This window comes from Leptodactylus fuscus, chromosome 8 (assembly GCF_031893055.1).
Source record: "Leptodactylus fuscus isolate aLepFus1 chromosome 8, aLepFus1.hap2, whole genome shotgun sequence".
Taxonomy (NCBI): Eukaryota; Metazoa; Chordata; class Amphibia; order Anura; family Leptodactylidae; genus Leptodactylus; species Leptodactylus fuscus.
Window position 1 is genome coordinate 67,260,080 of NC_134272.1, and position 25,080 is coordinate 67,285,159.

The following is a 25,080-nucleotide window of genomic DNA, read 5'->3' on the forward strand; positions in this document are numbered from 1 at the left end:
GAAAAATCATGTCTGAGTGATAGGATCCCTTTAATAATTGAAAAAGGATTTTCAAAAAATACAAAATAGAAATACTGTGACTACCTCAAAAATCAAAGCATCAAAAACTAAGGATATATGAAAATCCCAAAATAGGTATCTAAAACTCAATACTGGAATAATACCCCCCCCCCCCCCAACGGAATACCGAACGGATTGACAAGCGGTGAGCAATGAAAGCACATGGACCCGATAGACTATAATGGGGTCCGTGTGTTTTCTGCACGGTGTCTGATTCATGCAGAAAGAAAAGTAGTAGAGAGGAAATTATAATCTATGGGGTCCGTGTGCTTTCATAAACTCACCGCTTGTCAATACGTTTGGTATTCCGTTTGGGGGTCTCCAAGCGGACTCCCCAAACAGAATACCAAATGTAGATGTGAACCAGACCTAAAATATAATACATGTTAGTAGAGGCAATGGTAATAAGCTTAGCAAACTAAACCAGCAAATCCAATCAGTATAGATCAGAAGACCATGAAAATCACAAAAAGACAAGAGACACAATGTTTATGTCAATTTACAATTTATATCATCAATATACACTTTCACATTGTAACTAAATATTTGCAACTATAATCTGTATACAATCCCTTTGTTGTAACTGAAATCTGCAGCTTCAGTACATCTTTTGCAAAACTGCACAAAGCTTTATGATAGCAGAAGTATTATGTAAGATGATGCCTGAAGAAGATACTAGAAAATCATGGTAAAACACAAAAAACAAACTTGTGTTATTTTGATACACCTTTACAAATATTTGTAAGTAAAATCAATATACAAATCCTATGATACTTCCAACAAGAACAAGGTTCCAATCTTAGCAGTGCCCAATCTGTAGTTCATATAAGCTACCACTAGGGGGAGCGCTTACGTTCCAGCTGCTTGTATGCCTTATGTTCTGCAAGTATTCACTCTGCACAGGCAGAAGGAGGCAGCAGTACAAGGGTTAACGTTAACCTTTTCCTGCACACACGCTCCACCCGGAGCTATTTGCATCACTGGGAGGTTCCATGGCTGCTGGGTGACACCTACAGGAGCAATCTGCTGCTTCAGTACATCTTTTGCAAAGCACAAGGAGAACACGTCTGGATTCCTAGGATTATAGCCTGCTATTGCACAAAGCTTTATGATAGCACATGCACTATGCAAGATGATGCCTGGAAAGGACAACTGGAAATATTAGTTATATAACATTGTAACCATTGCATTAAGTTAGGGAATCCCCAGGAAGACTGTGCAGGGGATTGACTGGGAAGTAGCAGGTGCATTGTGACCTCAGACATTCCTCACAGCATGCTTCTGCAAACTTGAAGTCTACCTTTTTGAAATTTGGTTCGACCAAAGGAGGTGACATTGCCGAGATGTCAGAGCCAGAGTTGGACTTCTCCAAAGTGGAAAGTTTCTTGGACAGCCATCCAGATCTTTTTGAGGATTATCTCATCAGGAAAGGGAAGCACTACATGGTGGAGAAGTGGCTGAAGAGGAACCAGATGTCCAAAACATCTTCTAATTCTAGCACTGATGACAAGAGTAGGGAGTGTTGGGGTAACAGAGGAGATGGCTTGCAGAGGAGAGCATCTCAGAAGGAGCTGAGGAAAAGTTTTGCGCGATCCAAGGCCATTAATGTCAACAGGACCTACGATGAACATGTCAACTCCAGAGCCCAGGAACCCTTGACCAGTATGAGGAGAAGAGCCTTGCTCAGGAAGGCCAGCTCCTTACCACCCACCACTGCTCACATCCTCAGTGCACTGTTGGAATCCAGGGTCAACATCCCCCAATACCCATCCACTGCCATTGACTATAAGTACTACCTGAAGGAGCACAATGAAAGGGAGTTCTTCCTGGAATTGGTGAAGGACATATCTAATGAGCTTAACCTCACCAGTCTTTGCTACAAGATCTTGATCTTTGTGTGCATCATGGTGGATGCTGACAGATGTTCCCTCTTTTTGGTGGAAGGTTCAGCCAACAAGAAGAGTTTGGTGTCAAAATTCTTTGATGTTCATGCAGGTACCACTCTATTGCCTTCCTGCAGCACGGACAATTCCAATGAAGTGCAGGTACCCTGGGGAAAAGGTATCATTGGTTATGTTGCGGAGCATGGAGAAACAGTCAATATCCCAGATGCTTACCAGGTAGGTTAATATTTCTCACCTGATGCCGGTGGGGTGGGGTGGACATCATATGTTGGACTGTGTAGGAATCTCACTAAATGAGATGTTTGATCTTATACACTTCTTGACTGTCCTCATACTGGACTCCAATGACATCTGATGACTCCTAAACCCTTGTAGTCAGTCACTAGTAGCATTTCATGGTAAATCGGTGGTATACACAAACATATTCCGTCTCTGGTTGACAATTTGACAACTTTGGATCCCCACTATTGTTCTCCTATAACAGCTGGTTCTTACTTGCTAAGATGTTGATCTTCATGTTTCATTGGTCCAGCAATATACTGAAATAATAGAGTCTATGTATCTGTCTGACATAATATTAATGTGTATGCACGCCACTTATCTGAGTTACAGGGAAGATCACTTCACAATTTAACCCCAATGGTTGCCCTGGTGTACTGGGAAATATCAGGGCTCACAAAATTACACAACACTACATTAAGATGAACTGATTCCATTCCATCCTCCGAGATATGGCCTGGTTTCACACTCCATGCTATCAGAAGATCTTATCTTTGTAGTATATTACTTTGCATTATTTGTTTGCCGTTATTTTCTTCATCTTTTATTGTTTTGCCTCGATCTATATTATATTTGTTAAAGGGGTGACCGGAGATTTTAGAAAATGGTGTAAAATAACAAAATAATCGGTTCACACCAGGTAAATCCCCAGTGCTACCCATCCAGTGGTCCCCTCTAGTCCTGCCGATGTCCCGTTACAAATATTATTCACGTGACCACTGCATCCTATTGCTGACCTCAGAGGTCATGCTTGCATATACGTCATGTCTGCAGTGATGTATATGACCGGCAGGGACCACCACAGTGGTGGCGCTGGAGTTGCGGGATAACTATTAATTGCTTTGCTATTTTGTATAATTTCCTGGAATTTTTATAAAATCTAAGACAACCCCTTTACACTGTAAAAATAAAAAGCACTGTATTTTGTACTGGCAGTTCCGCATTGCATATATAAGACCACATATTAGTCGCAATAGTGATCACAACTGCTATGAGGCCCATATGCCGAAGGGGCCCACAACTCACGTCCATCATGCTGAGTAAACTTCTTTGACCTCCATTTTGATTTCCTTTGATGGTTGGCAGTCAGTACATTTATTACCACTGCCCTCTAATGCACTGAGAGGAAGATAAGATGATACACAGACTTTCACTGTCAGAAAGGAAAAAATGGATTCTATGGGGGAGTCTGTGGCACTAGACAGACACGGTTACTGTATGGGGGAAGATCACTGATTGGAATGATGGGATGCCTATGTACACAGACATGTGGGTCCAGATAGAGAAGGAAAAGGAAATGTAAATGATGTACATGGATCGACACATGGGAGGGAGCTGATGGTTGTCAAAAGTGGTGCAAGGGGCCCAGCCAGGGATTGTGAGCCTTTACTTACACCCCTGTGCAGAGGTGTAACAAGCAGCTATTGTGTTTCTTCCTAAAACAGAGAGAAAATGCACCATAGTAATAACACAGGACAGTGATAATACACACAGTGATGTCACAGTGCAGGGATAATATACACTGATGTCACAGTACAGGGATAATACACACAGGGATAATACACACAGCCTTCTGTCCATAGTGACGGGATTGATATTGCACTTGAAAAAGGGCTGCTAGCCCGGAACGCGTGGTGCCTAATAAAGTTGTCTTCCATTTATCAAAAAATTTGGTGAGCGCTGATTCTCCGCCTGTCCTCCGCAAAAGCTGGTCCTTCCCTCTACAATACACACAGTGATGTCACAGTACAGGGATAATACACACAGTGATGTCACAGTACAGAGATAATACACACAGTGATGTCACAGTACAGAGATAATACACAGTGATGTCACAGTACAGGGATAATACACACAGTGATGTCACAGTACAGGGATAATACACACAGTGATGTCACAGTACAGGGATAATACACACAATGATGTCACAGTACAGGGATAATACACACAGTGATGTCACAGTACAGGATAATACACACAGTGATGTCACAGTACAGGGATAATACACACAGTGATGTCACAGTACAGGGATAATACACACAATGATGTCACAGTACAGGATAATACACACAGTGGTGTCACAGTACAGAGATAATACACACAGTGATGTCACAGTACAGGGATAATACACACAGTGATGTCACAGTACAGAGATAATACACACAGTGATGTCACAGTACAGGGATAATACACACAGTGATGTCACAGTACAGATATAATACACATGATATCACAGCACACATATAATGCAGTGATGGCATAAAAGAGAAATAGAAAATAACAGGCATAATGCAGAGTGGGGATAAAAAGAATGAGACTGATCCTATTTTCTTTAGCCCCCATAGTTATCCATAACTGACCTTATGTCTGAATAGAAATGAGCCCCTTAGATGCCCCTATGACTGCTCCCCTAGCAGTTTAACCCCTGACACCACAATAAAGGGTATTTACCAGTAAGAACATTCACCAGTGAATATAAATCCCCACATCTGATTCTGGGAAAGCTGAATTTCAACCAATATAGTTGTTATTCCTTCCATGTAATGATTGTAATTCAGCTCTCCCAGTGTGCTGAATGGTTAACTTGTATAGACAAGTAGAAATCTATCTCCTGTTCCTATATTGCTGAATATGTAGGACCCCTGTAAAAGCAATATTGACCACCATACTTAGCAGAATATTTTGCATTGAGGGTCATGTCAAGGCTTTATACTAGCCAGTGATTTTCCTTTATTTTCGGGATCATTGCCCTTTAAGTCAGATTGCAGTTTTATCATTCTGTTGATGCTGCTGTTGGCTAAGCTTGCTGAGCTGATAAGAAGTCTCATTACCAATTCACTGACCCGGTGTTCTTGGGTGCTGCTTCACCACTTACATAGTGTAGAGGTGTCATGTGCTTCGTGACTTGCAGTGTAGCCAGAAAGTATTTGCACCGTCTGCAGACCATTTATTGAAGCATGCAATGCTAGGAAAGCTGCAAATCTTCCTGCAAGTAAGAAAGAGAGCGAAAATTGCAAAAATTGCTTATGTCTTTGATAGTTTTTTTTTTGGGTGGGGGGAACCAGAAGGCACCCCGTGCACTGATGTGTAATGCGACTGTATAACCCTCTATACTTCTGAAATATGGTGTACCATATGATTCTTATGTATTTCTAAATGTCTCCATATAAAGTCACCCAGCGGAATAATATGGGCCAGTACCATCTATGGCCGCCATATTGTGGGCCTGTCTCATCCAAATCCATAATATGGCAATATACATGACACCTTGTTGGTGCTCATGTATATTGCCATATCACGCCGCTATATATACGTGTAAACCTTCTGCATAGGTTTTATATTGTATGTGATGCTCAGTAACATCATATATTATTAAAAAACACTGCAGCAGTGAAACATCTACTATATTACAAGAGAACATAACAGCGAAATATCACATTCCAGGAGTCAGGGCTACTTCTTCTCTTAGGGTATATGGACAGATGACCAAGTTTTTGTAGAAATTCGTGTGACAGTCCCATTCATGTAAATGGGGTTGCAGAAGTACACGTGTTTGCTGCCAAAAAAAAAAAAAATTCATTCAGAAAAATTAGAACTGGCAATAATCTTCTCTGTTTAACTTTACTATATAGAAAATTCTGAGTGTTCTTTTTTAAGGGTAGATTCATATTTTGCAGAATTTTCTGAGAATGTCCCATTCATCAGAATTGAACGTGCATTTGCTGCCAATACAACCCCATGCAGATGAATGAAACTGGTTTTCACTTTCTGGAGTGTAAAGATGTTCCCTTTCAGGTTAGGGCCACGTGGCGATATCATTTGTGCAATTAAGAATCACATTAAAATTGTGTTTCATGACTTTAAAGCAATGCAATACAATTTTGTAGCGATGTCATACAATGCAATTTTGTAGCGGTTGTACAATGCTATTTTGCAGCAATGTTGTGCAATGCAATTTTGCAGCAATGTCGTGCAATGCAATTTTGCAACGATGTCGTACAATGCAATTTTGTAGCGATGTCGTACAATGCAATTTTGTAGCGGTCGTACAATGCAATTTTGCAGTAATGTCGTGCAATGCAATTTTGTAGCGATGTCGTACAATGCAATTTTGTAGCGATGTTGAACAATGCAGCTTTGTAGCGATGTCTCTGCAACATGGCTGCATCAGTGATTGCTTGTTTATCAAAAATATACATAAACTTTAGGATTGTAATAAACTGTCTACACAAGCACAAATACACAGAATTTTTTTTTAAAAAAGTATTAAAAATGTTAAAAAAGGATAGTATGCAAAATTTCAGCTAAGATTGTAAAGGTAGCAGTTGTAGTCATGCACGAGTCGCTGTCACAGGTGATACAGTTGATGTCTATGAGAGCATGTGTCGCATATGACGTTGACCTGTGACAGAAAGTTGGACAAGGTTGGATTTTTGTCTCACTGTTGTGTCTCATGCGACACCATACAAATGAAGCTTTGGATTTTTTTGGCGACTTTAATGTGATTTTACGTCGCACGGCAAATGTCACCATGTAGCCATAGCCCTAATGACCATAACTCCTTTTGTCATGTCGTACCCCTTCAGTTGGTTGCAGCGGTGCCCCTGATTGTGTTAGGACTCGGGGGCAAAATCGCTGTGTTCCTGCTACATGTGGCCCCGGCCCTAAGCTGCTTTTGAGGCCCCAAATCAGTTCTAAATTCACCATAACAATGTAACCTAGGTCCATCCTTTACATTTCCGAGAGCACCAACACAGGAAGAAGATGGGACAGACACTTTACACCTCAGTTATTGGGGGGGGGGGGGATTTATTAAGATGGGCGTTTGTTTTGATGATTATAAGCTATTCCATATTAGTATCAGATGTGCCAAAATTATTCCGACATCCACAGCTATTAGTAATGGTGGGCATCCCATGTGGCCCATCCACCAAGAGCTGGACTCTACACCAGTTAGTGACAGGCGTATATTTCAGCCATTATTTGCACACGTTCCCCTATACAACATCTATCTTTGGAAAAGCATTTTTGGTGCAAAAAATTAGATTTTTATTACACATTTTGTTAAATCTCCCCTATGACAACTCTATAAAATGCACCTTTTTAAGCACATAGAAGTCACAGCTGTAGTGGTGTCATGGGTGACATTTTAAGGCATCCTATATCTTTCTATTATTTTACTTCTTCTTAAACCCAGGATTCCCTCTAGATCGAGATACCAGGCGTTCTTGGCTTCTGTACAAATCCACCTACTGCTTTTGGCAGAATCAGACTTTTTATTTCATATTATACAGCTCCCCCGTACATGAATAAACAGGATGATTTTTATAAAGTCAAGGCAATGTGACCCAAACAGTCATTCCCCCGTGACTTAAAGTGATCTTACCATTAAGACTGGCAATAGATATAAAAGTCAATATGGTTTATAACGTTTTATTATAACGAATTAACCAGTTACAGAATGAAGCATAACATGAGCGTAACTATACGTTGTGGTATTAAATGGATTATCCAGGCTGAAAATCTTGAAGACTTATCATATCGGATTTGTCGCGGTCCGATCCTCAGTGCAAGAGGCAAAACTTGAAGCTTCTGAACCCCAGTTCAAAATCTATAATGGGGTCCATTTGCTTATGCATTAGGAGGTGATCTGTAGTACCGAGTCTGGCCACTGCACAGAGAACAGGGCTGTCTGCTTCCTGCTCCATTCTCTGTATATCAGCTGCTTAGAACTTGAGTGTCAGGTGTCAGACCACCACTAATCTGATATTGATGACCTATCCTATATTTTTATCCTGGACCACCAGTCCAGAGCTTGCTCTCCTCTGTACAGGATATCAGTCTTCACTGGGTGACTTCCTGTGAACTTCAAAATGACATCAACATTTATTAAAGTCTTCCTGGCCCTCATATCAAAGCTCTAAACTCCTTGTTCCTCAGTGTCCTTTCAATGTATAGAGTACTGCTGAGGATATCATTCCTGCCCTATCTAAGCAACCATCAGGGCAGGAATATAATAGGATGCAGTTTTACACTGCTCTTTCCTCCTGCTTGCAAGAGATGACAGGGAGAAGCCTAACTGTTAGGATAACTGATACAGTTCTAAGGCAATAGTGAGAACCAGTACTACCGTATTTTTCAGACTATAAGACGCACTTTTTTCCCCCCAAATTTCGGAGGAAAATGAGGGTGCGTCTTATAGTCTGAATGTGGGTGGAGGAGTGGGTTTGCAGCATGGCCGCGCTACTGCCACCGATGGTTTTCTTCAGCGGCAGTAGCGCGGCAATCTGCAGGCCCCGGCAGCTAAGACAGTCCCCGGCATCTGCTGTAATAGACCGGCGGATGCCGGGGAGTGTCTTAGCTGCCGGGGCCTGCAGATTGCCGCGCTACTGCCACCGCTGGTTTTCTTCAGCGGCAGGAGTGTGACAATCTGCAGGCCCCGGCAGCTAAGACACTCCCCGGCATCCGCCGGTCTATTACAGCAGATGCCGGGGACTGTCTTAGCTGCCGGGGCCTGCAGATTGCCACGCTCCTGCTGCTGAAGAAAACCAGCGGTGGCAGTAGCGCGGCCATGCTGCAAACCCACTCCTCCTCCACAGGTCCCGGCAGTCAGTTAGCCCCCCCCACTGGCCCCATACCTTTAGTGATGCAGGCCGGCTCCTGCACGGCGAGGCCGCAGGAGCCGACCTGTTCCGATGACAGCCGGGAGCCTAATGAAGGCTCCGAGGCTTGTCATAGATATATATTACTATCGCGGCTGGTCTATGACCCTTCGCGATAGTAATGTATAGAATCTCCCATAGACGGCAATACACTTGTATTGCCGTCTATGGGACTTGCAATCAAATGATTGCAGGTTCAAGCCCCCTAGGCGGGGGATAATAAAATAGTAAAAAAAAAAAACAAAAAAAAAAAACACTTAAAAAAATATAATAAAAAATAAAATAAATAAAAGTTCACCTCCTTACCCTAGAATACATATAAAAGTATAACATTACTGTGAAACATACATGTTAGGTATCCCTGTGTCTGAAAATGCCCGGTCTACTAATATTTTTATGTACAGTGAACGTCAAAATCAAAAGTGCTAAACTGCCGGGTTTTTCTCTCTGTTTTGCCTCTGAATTAAATAAAAGGTGATCTAAGCAATAAACATTTCCCAAAATGGTATAACTAAAAAGTACACCTGGCCCCACAAAAAAAACCACGCCCTATACATCCCCGTACAGCTGCAGGGTCACCTGTCAATGTGGCCTTGCAGCTGTTCCAAAACTACAACTCCCATATATAAAATATTTTACCATTTTTTGCCTGAAATTTTTTTTTCCCTATTTTTCTCCTCTAAAACCTGCGTCTTATAGTCCGAAAAATACGGTAGATACACTGATCAAAATGATAAATACGGCACCTCCTGGGCTGAACCAACTCCGACCGCACAGTGATGTTCTCCAGAACCCCAGATGGTAGGTATAGACTATACTCCTAACACTAACACATGCAGGAGGTAGGGGACACAGACTGAAGCTGCATCATGTAAGAACTCACCGTGACTCTAACCCTTTTATCACTTGCTGCCCTTAGGTACGATTCAGTGCAGATCGATTACAATGTGATGAGATTCCATTCTCATTCTATCTGGAAGGCATCATGTGAATTAGCAGACCCATGTCACTATAAAGGCAAACAGTTTTTGCTTGAGTGCTTCCTTAATGGCCGGAATGTTTCACTAGTACTCCTGTCACCTCTGTCTCCTGAGAAGAAGCCAGGATTTTAAAATGCCTACCATAGGATGGGGCATTGTTGAAGGATCTCATACCTCTTACAAAATGTGTCCAGATGGATCAAAGATTGTAATAGTCATTTAAGCTATTGGTCACTTAAAGGGATTGTCCAGGCAAAAACATTTTTTTTAAATCAACTGGGCGTGTGACAAAAAAACAAAATCATACCTTTCCCAGGTACTCTGGTGCCTTCCAGCACGGTCCAGTCCTCGTAGTCCATTGTTGTCTTCCGGGGCAAATCAGTGACCTCAGCGAAGGGTATGTAACGTCACTACCTGCGATGTCCTGGGGTCTCTTCCTTAGGCATCCGAGGCCGCTAATTGGCCAACCATTCAGAATATTCCTGTATTTCTAGAACTAAGTGATTATTTATTTTGTGCCTTTGTGAAATTGCAGATTTTATTTAGAATTATTACATATTTATTTTGTTTTTATGGATTTAAAAATTCATGTAGTCAGATAATAAGAAATCCTCATGAAATTTGTAAAATAATCTGGGATTATTGTCATCAAACAAGAAATAGCGCTGAAAGTTTCCGTGCATCATGTATTAGTTAAAGGTGAAACAGTCACAGCCAGTAAATCTCTCCGGGACAATCTCATTTATTATATTTATCTAGCAGTGACGGAAGAATAGACTCTGATTTTTTAATGGATTTTTATGGATTCCTTCTATTTATTTTAGCATTTGAGGACATGTAGATCTGATAGCCGTTTCCATATTGTTCCAGGGCTTCTCAAACTTTTTGGACTTGGGTGTCACCAGTCAATCGATTGTGATGCTGGGGCCTTGCCATCAAAGATATATTACTATGGAGTGCCAAACAAGTGCCACGGCAAAGCGTATATAATACCCATAGCTACACCAAATACCACATTGCAAGAAGTGGCAAATACCTCTCCTGCTGTGCCGAACAAGATACCTAATCGGAAAGGCTAAATACCATAATACAGCATTACTGGTAGCAGAATTGCCCCCAAACGTTTCCCGCTCCTAATAGCAGGTGTAGTCTTACCCTTACCACCTCTAGCCCATTGGAAACCCCAAATTAAACCTTCCAAACTTGCAGCAAATTATTCCCCAATTCTACATCTCCTACACTGTCAGTGCCCCCATAACTAGCTGATTCCTCCAGTACCGGTCTATGATGCCTCCAGCTGAACTGCTCCTAGGTCAGGGACCTGTAGACTCTTGGTGGTGATGTCATCAAAGGTCCTTCATTCCTTTAGAGTTCCTGCTTTGTGCCTAAGCTGACAATAGTGGGGACCTCCGCCTCACCAGCTCGTGACCTGAAATGTTCTGCAAATCCTAGACTGGGTATACATACTGTATGCATCATAATTTTCAGATTACTGTTTTATCAAAGGAACATAAATATACAATGTCAAAGGGCAGGATCTGTCACAGAAAGGACACCAATGGTACCTGATAGACCCTATTTTCTTATAATGGGGTTCAACGCTACATATTTCTGGAAATTGTAATGGAGGTCTGCAACGAAGACCCTGAAGAGGTCAGATTAGTTTCCAATACATAATATTCCACCAGAATTTAGTAGTATAATGTAATGCAAGGACCCTTCCAAACCTATGCTTGTACACCTACTGCTACTTGCTTTTATGTAAGAGAGGGTAAGGTGAAGAGATAACTTCTTTGTGAAGGGATATTCCAGTCATAGCAAGTCTACAGGGTAGGGAGTAACTTGCTAATCGATGGGGCCATAACCTCTGCCCTTTCCCCCCCAATCCTGAGAACTGGTGTGTTTTGTATTAATTGAGCAGCAGGTCAGAAATACATACCGCCGCTTTGTTCATTTCAATGGGAACTGTCGAGATAGTTGAGTGCTGTACTTTGCATACCCCCACAAATCATAAAATGATGACATATCCAAGCAATGAGAACGCCTCTTTAAAAAGCACCTTTCCTACCTCCAAAAAATCCAACTCTTTTCATCAATTAATACCGGCACAGTTGAAATTTTTTCTCTAGCCCACATCATTCTTGAGCAATCGATGCTGTTAGTTTTGGTGCCTAATATACTCTTTAGTCTCAGGAGGGCAGTGTCAGGCAGGAGCAGATAAGGGGTGTGATTCTGAGCTCTGACACTGGCTGCCTCTGATTGGAGATCTGTATTACACCCCCTGCCTGACACCGCCCTTCTGACATTACAGAGGTTAAATAGCAAATCAGGCACCAAAATTAACTATGCTTGTTGCTCCGGAATGGTGGGGGGCTAGAGAGAAAATTCCAACTGTGCTGAAATCAGTGAAGCAACGCTTATTAACAGATGCTAGTAACAAGACTAAGGCCTGGTTCACATCTGCATTCGGTATTCCGTTCAGGGAGTCTGCTTGGTGACCCCCCCCGAACGGAATACAAACGCATTAAAAAGTGGTGAGCAATGAAACCACACAGACCCTATAGACTATTATGAGGTCTGTGTTCCTTCCACATCATGTCTGCTCAAATCATGTGTAGAGAAAAGTACTTCTTGCAACACTTTTCTCTCCACATGATTCGTGCGGAAAACACATGGACTCATTATAGTCTATGGGGTCTGTGTGGTTTCATTGCTCACCACTTTTTAATGTTTTTGGTATTCCATTTGTTGGGTCCCCAAGCAGACACCCTGAACGGAATACCGAATGCAGATGTGAATCTGGACTTAGTGGAGGTGGTGAAAAGTCCTCTTTAAAATATTTCTTCAGCATTGGCCCATGGAAACATTCCTAGTTATAGTCAGAGACTGAATGTTCACACCGGTGCACTTTGCTACAATGTATCAGCAGGATTCCAGAACACAACAGTGATTTTACTGCTGCTAAGTTTAGCCGAGATATATACATAGTAACAAAGCATTTTCTCATTATGATTAGATAGAATGACATCTCTCTTGTTTGCTGCGGGATGAAACACATGGTTATGACTACAATGGCGTGTTCTGTAGTTCTCGCTTACTTAGCTCTCCACAATAGATTTAATGCAGTTCATTCCAGAGTTTAAGAAACGCCTGAGGGATGTTTTCTCTTCTTCCCCTAAAATGTAATTAAAAATTATTATTTCTGGGTAAATATGTCAATCCCTGCACATTGGCTGTTGTCTGAAATATGTAGTAGCATTTCCTTTGGCTAACTGAGGACACAGTCAGATAGTAACATATCAATAAACCTTTATAGTTTCTAACAGCCTGGAGAAATAAACTCTTGTGTAATATTAGTGAATCTTTCATAATAAAACAGCTATTCACATGGATTAAGTTCTGAAAATTACATGGGATCAAGCAGTGCAGTGAAAGTATGTGCCCCTTATTACCGCTGCCTAGAGTTGTATTGCTCAACATTGTGGTTCGCAAAACATGGCAATAAAGTATTATTGGCTTGGAGTCATATGACGATACTACATGGACGGCACAGGTGAAATAAACATCTCTACCAGGATGGCAGTACACTTCTGTATTGTGGCTGGTGAGATTTATTGGTATGCTTCCCATGCGGTTAAAGGAGTTGTCTCAATAAGACGTCTTTCAGTGACCTTGGTAAGTATTAGTCCAATACTCACCAACCCATCCCATTCCTTCCTTCTTCAGGTCATAGCCAGGCCAAGGGCAGTGGGGTAATTAATAGAGATGAGCGAACAATAAAATGTCCGAGGTTCGATATTCGTTTCGAGTAGCCCCTCAATATTCGACTACTCGAATCGAATATCGAACCCTATTATAGTCTATGGGGGGGGGGGAATGCTCGTTTCAGGGGTAGGCAACGTTCGATCAAATTATTACTTACCAAGTCCACGAGTGAGGGTCAGACTGGATCCTCCGAGAAGTCTTCTCCGTGCAGCGTCCCCACGGCGTCTTCCGGCTCTTCATTCACTCTGCCAGGCATCGGGCCTGGGCAGAGCCGACTGCGCATGCCCGTACTACAAGCGGACATGCGCAGTCGGCTCTGCCCAGGCCCGATGCCTGGCAGAGTGAATGAAGAGCCGGGAGACGCCGCGGGGACGCTGCACGGAGAAGATTTCTAAAGGTAGGAGAAGAACCAGCGTTGATTGGCCGACTGTATAGCATTCGGCCAATCAATGCTGGTTCTGCATCAAACTTTTACATTCGAATAGCGAGTGGTACTCGATTGAGTATGAGTATTTCGAATACCGTAGTATTTGATCGAATACCTACTCGATCGAGTACTACTCGCTCATCTCTAGTAATTAATGAAATAGTAGGGCTGAGGAATTTATTTTTTTCCCCCTATCAGTATGTCTTTGGAGCATGGGAGGAAACCACGCAAACATGGGGAGAACATACAAACTCCTTGCAGATGTTGTCCTTTTGCAGGATTTGAACCTAGGACTCCAGCGCTGCAAGGCCACCGTGCTGCCCACACAGAGGAATTTGAAGCTGAATTTGTCAGGCTGCAAATTTCTGATTCATGAATTGAACCAGATTTTGGAAGCTGATTTTGAAAATTGGCTCTAAAATCTGCATCACAAACAGCTCCAATGTCTGCCCCCCATTAATTCCAAAGGGAGTTTCAGGCAGATTCTACCAGAAGAACAAACAGGATTCTTCATTTTTCTACAAGCTGTAAAAATCTTCTGGCAGGCAGATTTCTGGTGGAAGGTGGAACTGATTTTGAGGTAGAATCTACCTCTAAATCAGTTCCAAATTCTTCAGTGTGAACATACCCATAACTCTCCCCTGTTATGGAGGGACTATCTGAGGGGGCCATTGTACTGTATGCTGACACTTTTAAGATCCATTATAATTTATGGAGACATTGATGGGGGCCCTTGTAATATATCGGGAAACTCTTAAGAGTCTTTATAATGTAAGGAGACACTGAAGGGGGGCATTATAATGTAACGGGACACTTTATGGGGCTATTATAATGTATTGGGACTGTTATAATTTAATGGGGGTAGTGATGGGGTTCATATAAAGTGTATGGCCGGATTAACCAAAGAAATAACTGTGGGTGAAGTAAGCCAAACCACTGTGCTTGTGGGATATGTCGAAGTGCAGCGCATGTTAAAGTATACAGAGGGTGGATGAACCCAACGCCAATGAAGAGCCAAACCAAGATTTGTTAAGACCACCCCATGCACAAAAAGAGAAAAAACGGTCAAATCTTATTTTGCTGGGACTGGTCAACTTTCTTTTGTGCAGCGAGTGTCTTCCTGCGTTTCCTGGAAGAAGATAAGGGAAGAAAGGATCACACATGATTGTTCCTTCAAAACAAGAAGCTGCCACCAGAGATGTCTGAAGTGCCTTACTCTACTCTCCCTATTGAAAAAAACAAGCATATGCATGAGTGTGGAGAAATCGAAGGTAGTCAAACATTTGGTGTACAGACACCCACAGACTTACAGTATATTAGGTGTATGAAACTAAAGATCTGAAACAGGGCAAAGTCAGATCTCAGGCCTTGGTAAACACTGAACAGTATGACGCACGGGGATGGGTAAAATTGGGGCTCATTAAAGTACTGGGTAATAGGTCTGTCTAAATGGACCGGTCAGTGGTCTCCAACCTATCACTCTCCATTTGTTATGAAACTACACCGTGCCTTGGCTGTAAGTCCTTGTCAGAGTTGACTAGAGAGCCCCAGGTTTCTGACCCAATCTAGCAATTTTTTTTTTTATCCTACAATTTTATGCATTGTCCCATATAATTTCCTTCCTATGATTAGTGTGTAAGTATCAGCATGTGAGTACGATCCCGCTACGTAAGTGAAGAAGACTTCACCTGTAATAGATGCCAGTTTATTCTCGTAAACAATACTCAAGTGCACCATTTTTTTTAGGAATCGAATCGTAAGAATTCTAAGTGGTTTTCTTCCACTTTAGTAACATAAACGGTTCCACATTATGGGTGAAGATTGGCTTGTATTGTGCACGCCAGGCAGGATAAGAGCTATGAATGACTTGATAAGCATAGCGCTTCACAGTCAACAGCCTCGCAAGACAAAAGCTTCTTGTGATTGATTGCCATTTGAGAAGATTGTTGTATGCTTGTTTTGATTAAAGCATTAAGGTTGTTGACTTGCCTGCCGCGCTCATCTGCTACCTGCGAGCTCGACGTAGCTGGCGTAGTATTTAAACAAGAGAAGACCCAACAAGTTTAAAACAAACAGGCTTAACGAGGCCGCGAGCGATGTGCGAGGACAGGCGACAGATGTTCCTTTCAGATCATTGTTAAGAGCGCATAATACAGCACTTTAAAAATTAATAGAAAGGCACGGGATGATTTTGTCACTGTGGCTAATGGTGATGCAGGTGTGTGATTTGTCATTTAAGGATCTGTTTGATCATCAGCATAATGCGAAAAAAGGAATGAAGACGGGGTAAGAACATTCTGGAAGGAACATGATGCCTACATTAGGCATTTCGATGGCAAATCATACTAGATTGTGGGATCTTGGTTGTTTCGCTTCTTCTTTATATGTCCTTTGAGAAGCTGACAGGCAGAGTGCTGGAGTCCCAGTATATCTCCCCCAGGTTTCTTACCTATGTGTGGTCCAGGGCAGGTCTTGAGTAGGCCTCAGCCCCCAGTGTGGGCCCTGGGCTTGATAATGGGCCATAAAAGACTGCAGAACCTGCACTTCAGGGCAGTTCCTGAGAGCGAGAGGAAGTGCGTGGGTCTGTCCTGACGCTGTAAGGGTATGTTCACACGGTGGAAAATGGATTCCGCTTGTGAACATACCACGTGGTTAGCTGAGACGGAATGCCAATGCAGTGCACCGGCATCCCATCGCAGTATTCCGCTCTGGATTAGGCCCGAATGAATGGGCCTAATTGGGAGGGAGTCTCGCGCAGTGGACGCCACAGCTACATAGTTACGTAGTAGATGAGGTTGGATAAAGACATCAGTCCATCAAGTCCAACCTATAACCCTACAATCCGTACAGTGTTGATCTGGCTGAGTTAGCTGCAGAATCCGTTGCAAGATAAGTCACCTTGCTTCTTTTTTCCTCTAGTAGCTACTGGAAAAAAGAAGCGAGCGGCTCCCATTGAAGTCAATGGGAGCCATTTTAGCAGGATGATTTTGAGGTGGATTCCGCTTCAAAATCTGCTGCCAAAAAACTCTGTGTTTACTAGCCCTAAGTCTGGTAAGACTGTACTGGGATTTTTGTTGATTCATATGGCTAGTAGTAAGCCACACGTACAGTTAGTGCTTCTTGTCTAGTGAGTGCTCAGACGAGCAGGGTTTTGTTTCAAATTTTTGCCTGAAGTTAAGGCTGTATTTATTTTGCTCCTTTTGTGCCTGACGTGAAGGTTTATTTATTTTGCTGTTTTTTTTTTTTTCTAAATAAATCTGTCAGCTACAGTTTTTGAGTCCCTGTCTCTGACTGGTTGGGTACGCACCATTGCTGATACCAAGCTACCTTCCCCACAGTCCGTATTAATACTGTACTTAGCACTTGGATATAATGTTAGATATATCTTTATATAGCTTGCATTGTGAAGATATAGCTGTTTTTGTCAATATGCAAATGATCTTTTGGAGCAACATGGGTGTTGTCATTGCTCCAAAGAGGTAAGGGCTAACCATCAGAGTTAATTTGTATATTGACAAAAACAGTGCTATTTCAGCAATGGATACACCAGCTAGGGGAAAACATTGATTGACGTGACCTAGCCAGGGTATCATCCTATAATTGAGCCCATTGGTTTCAATGGGGAACATCGTGAACCAAAAACAAACCAAAAACGTTTCCATGACTGACAGTGTATTTATGGAAGTGCTGATTCGGCACCATACCAGGGTAATATTTGGGAACACCCATTTATATTTAGCTAAGCCTGCCAAAATTAAATAACCACTGTACTTACTCAACAAACATTGCATAACCCAATAGTTCAAGCAAACATAAAAAAAAGTAATAATATAGCTTATTAAAGAAAAATGTCTCTATTTCTACTTGCAGGTTTCTTTTGTAAACCTAGTCTAACTCACAATTGGTAAGTGAGCGCGGGAGCTAGCAGCATGTCAACAATGCATGGAGGTACAAAGGAGTAAAAACAGCATGATCTGTGGGGTCCCTGACAGTAGAGCCCCACCAATCTGAAATGGATGGCCTAGCTTCAGGATAGGACTTCAATTTTTTGAAAGTAGATAACCACTTTAAAGGCAGTCTATGACCAGGGTGAAGCATATTAAATCAGAAACATGTATATATAGGCCAGGCTCTCTAAATTCACGACTTTGTTGCTGAGATAATAATTTATTTCACAATATGTAAATAAGCAATTTGGAGCACCAAAGATGGCTTCACACAGATTTCTTGATTTCCTGATCTTTCTATTTCTTTGCTAGGTGTATTTAGCTGCATTATAACATGTATTTGCAGCCCAGTGTTTCTAGATCTGCTATAGTGTCATGATTTGGGGTTTTCTCTATTTGTTTGCTGTAATACACTGGTGGTAATGTGAGAACACTCTCACTCAAAGAAGATAGGAGAGCAATGTGGAGTGTATCAGTTTAGAGCAACAGAGTCACCCTTGGTGCTCCAGACGGCTCATTTACGTATTGTGAAACAAATGAATATCTGGGCAATGGAGGCACACATTTTTACAGTCAAGTGAGCCTGACCTATCTAACTGTGTTGCTGGTTTATTATGCTTCACCCTGATGACAGACTCTCTTTAGGGTTTCTGTTTGTATCTACTGCTGTAACATATATGTTAGATATATAGCCACAATACAATGCTTATTTTTCGATGATCTGTTCAGAGGTCTAGAAGTCTGAATCTTGTCTTCTTGATTTTTAGGGTAAGATTTTTTATAGGGGATTACTTGTTAAGCATCTTTCATAACTCCAGATTACTCATAATGAGACTAAACATGCTCTTTGCTTTGGTTCTGCAGTTTTTCATTGCTTTGAGTCGCACAATGCCTATTTTTAATATCGTTCCTTCTCTTTGTACTGAGCCTTGATTAACATTCCCAGGAATAGATTGAAATGGCAGAATAAGGCCAAGAAAACAAGCAAAAAGAGGTTTACGTATTTAGATTTAGGTTGTTTTTTTACTTCGAAACTTGTGCTGCAGAACATTGTGGCAATACATGATGAATGTTACTATAGCACTTGAGTAATGGTATGTGTGCAGTATTGATCTACCTTCAGAATGTCTTTTCTGTTTTGTAAGGACATATTTATACTCTAACAGTGAGCTATCTGAATATTAAAAGTATTTTCTGGTCCAGAGGCTAATTTTGATGTTTATAAACTTGCCCATAGGATAGAATAGAATAGAATAAAATAGAAAAGAATAGACTATTAGATTTGTGACCCCACTCTGATCAGCAGTTTTAGGTTACCTCTGGTTCTGGAAGTGTTGCAGTACAGACTACTGCCTCCGCTTAGGTATCCACCATGGCTTTCAGTGGAGACCAGAACAGTTGATCGGTGCAGTGTCTCATGTCATGAGTTGTGACCACATAAGTTGATTGGTTAGTTCTTAGGAACCAAATACGGTATATAACGGACAGTTAGTCTTGGGTAACCAGACTCCCCTGCACACCGAGGCAAAAAGGCACTGAGCATCCAACGCCCTCCAATAGAACCAGGCCCCAGAGGTCTTTGCCACAGCTCCTGATGGTGCAGATGGACTGGTAAATTCTGAGACCCAGAAACGTAGCTGACCAGAGAACGTCACATGCACAGCGCACCCCAAGTTACAGTGGAACTAGAAAACCCGAAAACCACTCACCTAGGTGGGTGAAGAAACAGATGAAGCTGGTCAGCGGCATTGAGTGCAATCACGGGAGTTCACGTGGAGATGGCAGAAGCATAAGCTAAGGTTCTTATACTGTAACGGATCCATGACTGAGGACTCTTTGTACATCCAAACAAGAAGTCAGTGCCTAATGTAGCTGAAAGATTTTATACTTTACATGACTTCTGTAATTCATGTTGCATCTTGAAGTAAGTGGCTTCCAACGTGTCATTTGGACATTGTCCCCAAAGGTCCAGAAGACAAGCTTTTTTTGAAAGTACCGTATATACTCGAGTATAAGCCGAATTTTTCAGCCCAGTTTTTGTGCTGAAAAAGCCCCCCTCGGCTTATACTCGAGTCAGCAAAAAAAAAAATATATATATTTTTTTTTTTAGGGGGGGGGGGGGGGGTCTATGGCCAGCTATAGTATCAATGTATAGAATCTCCCATAAAATAGTGCAAACAAACAAAAAAAAAAAAAAGAAGATAAAAAAAATAAAAAAAATAAGAGTTCTAAATCACTCCTTTCCCTAGAATGCATACAAAAGTAGAAAATGACTGTGATACACATACACATTAGGTATCCTGTGTCTGACAGTGCCCGGTCTACTGAATATAGTGTATCTGCAGTGCTCCTCTTCCGTCAGGAAGGGGTTAATAGGAGCACTTCAGATACCCTATATTCAGCCAAACTGAATTCCAAGTGGGGGAAGAAAAAACAGTCCTCAAGCTCAGGGAAGTGGCAGACAGACAACCAAAACACCCCCTCCCCTTCCCCAGCATCTACTGCACCCAAAAACTCCGACCATTTTAATTTTTGAAATTTTCCAGTAGCTGCTGCATTTCCCCCCCTCGGCTTATACTCGAGTCAATAAGTTTTCACAGTTTTTTGTGGTAAAATTAGGGGCTTCGGCTTATATTCGGGTCGGCTTATACTCGAGTATATACGGTAACTTTGGAACCAGTTTCTTGCCACCTGGTTTTATGGGTTAGTTCTTAGTACCAATATGGACAATGATAACAATGTTTATGAAACAAATTAATATGAATGTACAGATGTTCTTTATAGGTACATGGTGAGCTCCTCCAATAGTAGCCTCAATGAGCCCCTATATAAAATTGGTTTTGTGCCACCCACTGGTCTTAGTCTTTGAAGTTTTCACAATAAAATAAGTTGTTGATCAGGAACAGTATCACTAAAACACATGGAAGCGAACCTAAAAGAGAGTCCATATGAACAGTGGCCAAGATGGCGTCATGGGGAAAATAAATTATATGTGCTTAGGCTTTGTTGGACAGTCGGCAGTGATTGCTGAGCCCAAGAACAAAGCCAAGCACCATGGAACTGTGAATAAACCAGCAATGCTCAGTACTTGGATGAAAACCAGGAAGAATAGCCAAAAACTGTGTCTAGAACAAAAACCAGAGACAAACTCAATAATTGTAAGGTGCTGCCCACAATAGGGAACCATTATGTAAGTCAGATGCCATGGCTCGGAAGCCTAATAGAATTCCAATGACTTTTAAGAATCTCTTAAAGCCGTAAATCATTTGGAATTTTTCAAATCAATTACAATATGGCTGAATAAAGGTGCAATGTTACAACTATGTATATAACAATCGCAACGCTACTGCTCAGGTATATGTAGTCAAAACCGAGACAGTGGGAACTGGATATATTTTCCTGAGCCATTCAATTTTAAGGAGTCTAATTCACAAAGCAGACCTCAGGCTGTACAAGAGGAGAGCTATGGACCGTTCAGTGGTAAGTGATAGACCAAGAGAAAAGGTCATTTCCTACAAATCCTCTGGTGGAATAACAATAATGCTGGTCATCTATAAAAACTACCACGGACAACATTGTGGAATAACATAGCGACAAATACTATTATACTCTTGAGGTACAATGGAGAGTTTTGGATATTTATTATCAACTGGTTTAAGATGAAGAATTGTCATCAGTGTAGACAAATATTCTGGTTTTAACCCATCCTCGAGATCCGCCATCCTATGGGACTTTCAACATGGCATATCTAATCATGGTTAGTTTTCAGATGCCTTGGATGCCTTAGTCGATTGCAATGGGTTTCGTTATATTGCTTCAGATAGCTGCCCTTCGGAGTTGGTTACTATGACAACTGTGAGCCTATTGAAGTAGTAGTAGTAGTGGTTGTAGTACATTTCTGTTATATGTTGATGCTGCCGGAGGTAGTGTGTATTATAAGTGAATGGATTTTTACAATATATTCTAGTATATTGTATGGGTGGACCGGGGGCGTAACTATCGAGGTAGCAGCGGCTGCCATAGGACCCGGGATGATATGTAGGTAACGGGCCCTATTTACTTACCGATCTTGGCTCCTGCTCACGAACGCAGGCGCTTCCCCTTCTGCAGAGGTGACTGTGATCAGGAGCCGGGATTGGTAAGTAAGGCCACGGGCCCGTGAACTCCACAAACACTATCATAGTACTTGGAGGGTCTTTTCATACTCCCCGAGTATAATTATCAGAGGCCCAGGGGAGTTGAGGGAACATAAAACACACTGTTAGTTACCTCTCCTGGGCTCCGGCAGGCTTCAGGCCTACTAGGTGACGACCAAGATGTCACTTGGGCTGGGCTTGCGTCCTTATACGTCTTGACGCAAGCCCCGGCTCAAGTGACGTCTCTTCCATCATTGAAGAAGGCTGACATCTGCAAGGAGTGCGCTGGAGCCAGAGAGAGGTAAGTAACATTGTTTTTTATATTTGTGTCCTCCCCTTGGGTCTCCAGTTATTATACTCTGGGCTCTGAAAAGATTTTTATTGCATTGCAATTGGATCTAATTTTGCGGCTTTAAATTTACACAAATTCATTGAGTTGCTTTATTTGGATTGTTTTTTTTTTTTGCAAAGCTTACAAAATTTACCATTTACCTAAGTGGATTCTCCTGTACTGCCATATACTCATATGCATCCATCTAAAAGAAGATCTTTGCACTCTGTTATCAGGTCACAGCAAAGGTGATAGACAATATCACTCCGTATTCATGTCCATTCTCACTGTATCATGCCCCAGATAGCTAAGCACTGAGCATGCAATGATGACACAGACAGTGAATTTTTCTCCTGGTGCGCCTTTATCCCTGGCATATAAGTTTTAGAGCCCTTCAAGCTCTTCAAGCATTAATACGTAATCCAGAATTCTTATTGTTATCACTATAATGTAGACACATCTGATGGCTCTAGTGACCTTCACAGGTATGTGACAACTAAAGATATATCTTGTGATTGGGTCTCCCTTTGTTACCTAGTAGCTGTAATGTACTACGGTTATATTTCTATAATAGGAGGGAGCTATTCTTTGCAAAATGTGGCTGCTGTGGAGGAATATACATTGCAGTACATAGTTTATAGCAGAATACTGATCTGCAAAGGGTCGATGTACTCACAAGATGGTCTAGTTAGCAATACAGGCATAGAAGCCTGGTTTATATTCCTGTCTAGGCACATCTATGTTCTCTTTTCATAGGATCATTTAAATGTCTCCTCCGTGTTCTCGAATGATCCTTGACGTGTTCACCAGCAAGTCGCGCACACATCACATAGACTTGGATTTCCCTATCAGACAGTTCAGTTACATCTCAGGTTAGATTTTATTATGAATTGTAAAATAAAATGTCAGTGTATATAAAATTTAATAGTACCTATTATTAAAAAAGTCATAGTTTAATGCCAAAAAGTTTTTTTTTTTAAACTGTAATTTTTAGTAAGATTTTACAAATGCTTATATATAAGATATAAGCAACAGGGTAAACGCCCAAAATCCAAAAAAAAAAAAAACAATGTGGAAGGGGGCATTAAATAATAAACCAAGAAAAACAAGTTTGAACAGGGACAAATAAAACATCAAACATGACATGGACAAGGACAGGGAATGAGGAGAGGGGAGGGAGGGGGTAAGGAGATCAGAGGCCATGGAGGATGCAGTACGAATCCCATGGGGATCAGATCAATTGGAAGGGATCCATTGTTCTATGGAGTGTGGCAGTAAAATACTCTAGGCTTTGCACATCATTGACATGGGTCACAATGGTGGGACCAGTAGGGGGATGCACACTCTTCCAGTGGAAGGCTATACAGTAAGCGTTTTAGGCACAATGCAAAGAAATGACAAGAGCCTGGAGGACTTTTTTCCAAGGTTTAAGGCAGATTAAGTAGGTAGACCAAAGGATCCAGCAGGAGAAAGAGGTCCTCAGCTATCACCTTAACTTCAGTCCAAAAAGCACAGATCAAGGGGCAGCTCCAAAGACATGATATAAGGTGCCTTCTTCAGAGAGACATCTCCAGCAGGCTCTGGAAATGTGGGGGTTGAGGGTGTTTAAGAGAACCGGGGTTTGGTTCCAAAACATCAGCAACTTATATTGGATTTCACGGAAGGTACAGGTGGATGGTTTAGCAGCACGTAGCCATATAATCAGCCATTATACTGGGCTGGTAGTGCCAAAAAAAGGTATTGGCAAAAACCAGTAGTAATGGAACAGATCTCCAACAAACCCCACACAGGGGCTTATCATGGAAAGGATACAAGTCCCTTATACTATAAGGCTGTAGTACATCCACAGTTTCCATGTTATAGAGTAGGCTTTCATAGAGTCTCTATGGATCGTGGAGATTTTCTCAAAGGTCATCAGCTTAGTGACCTTACCTTGACCTGGACCTCAGAAAGATGGGGGAGGGGGTCAACAATTCATGGCTATATGTATTCAAGCTGTTATACAAGTGGTGGTTTATCTGATAATAGCGAAATAAACAGCTTAGATAGTAAGGTGGCTCTCGAGAAGACTAAGATAATTTGAGACCAACATGATGCTATGGTCCACCATATTTGGAGACAGCTACCGAGCATACTCTTGAAAAGGCAATGTTTTGGGAAAGAATGGGTACCCTGGTTGACACCATGTATATGCTATGTAATAAGGGAAGTTTTGGCCATGTTTACTTGATAACTTTACTTTCCCGGTGCTACCTCTACAGTGTACAGACCCGAATCAGCAGATCGGAGCAGGGTCCAAGTGTCAGACCCCAACCGGTCTCATACTGATGACCTATCCTGTGGCCAAGTTATTAGTATCCATTACTTTCAGATCCTGGACAACCTCTTTAAAGCTTTATCCTGAGCCAAAGCGAGCATCAATCCCACAGTGCACGTAACCCCCGGCTTACACCATGCATGCTTAAAGTGTTTTCATTAACAAAAAAATTATTAATGTTCCCGACTATTTTTCTGCCGGTAACATCGGATTCATCGCACGTTAACAAGAACTAATTCTGTTCCTTGTTATATTAGATGTGACTTTTTGAG

At 41.8% G+C, this 25,080-nt stretch overlaps 1 protein-coding gene across 1 annotated transcript in view; it reads left to right on the forward strand.

Annotated features, from left to right (window-relative positions):
• The first annotated feature begins 1,020 nt into the window (after positions 1–1,020).
• The window catches only part of PDE11A (phosphodiesterase 11A), a 336,929-nt gene continuing 312,869 nt past the window's right edge, over positions 1,021–25,080 (forward strand). The window contains exon 1 of the mRNA XM_075284005.1: positions 1,021–2,180. Within this exon, the coding sequence (XP_075140106.1) occupies positions 1,404–2,180 (777 nt within the window). The 5' untranslated portion in view covers positions 1,021–1,403. The remainder of the gene's footprint in view (positions 2,181–25,080) is intronic.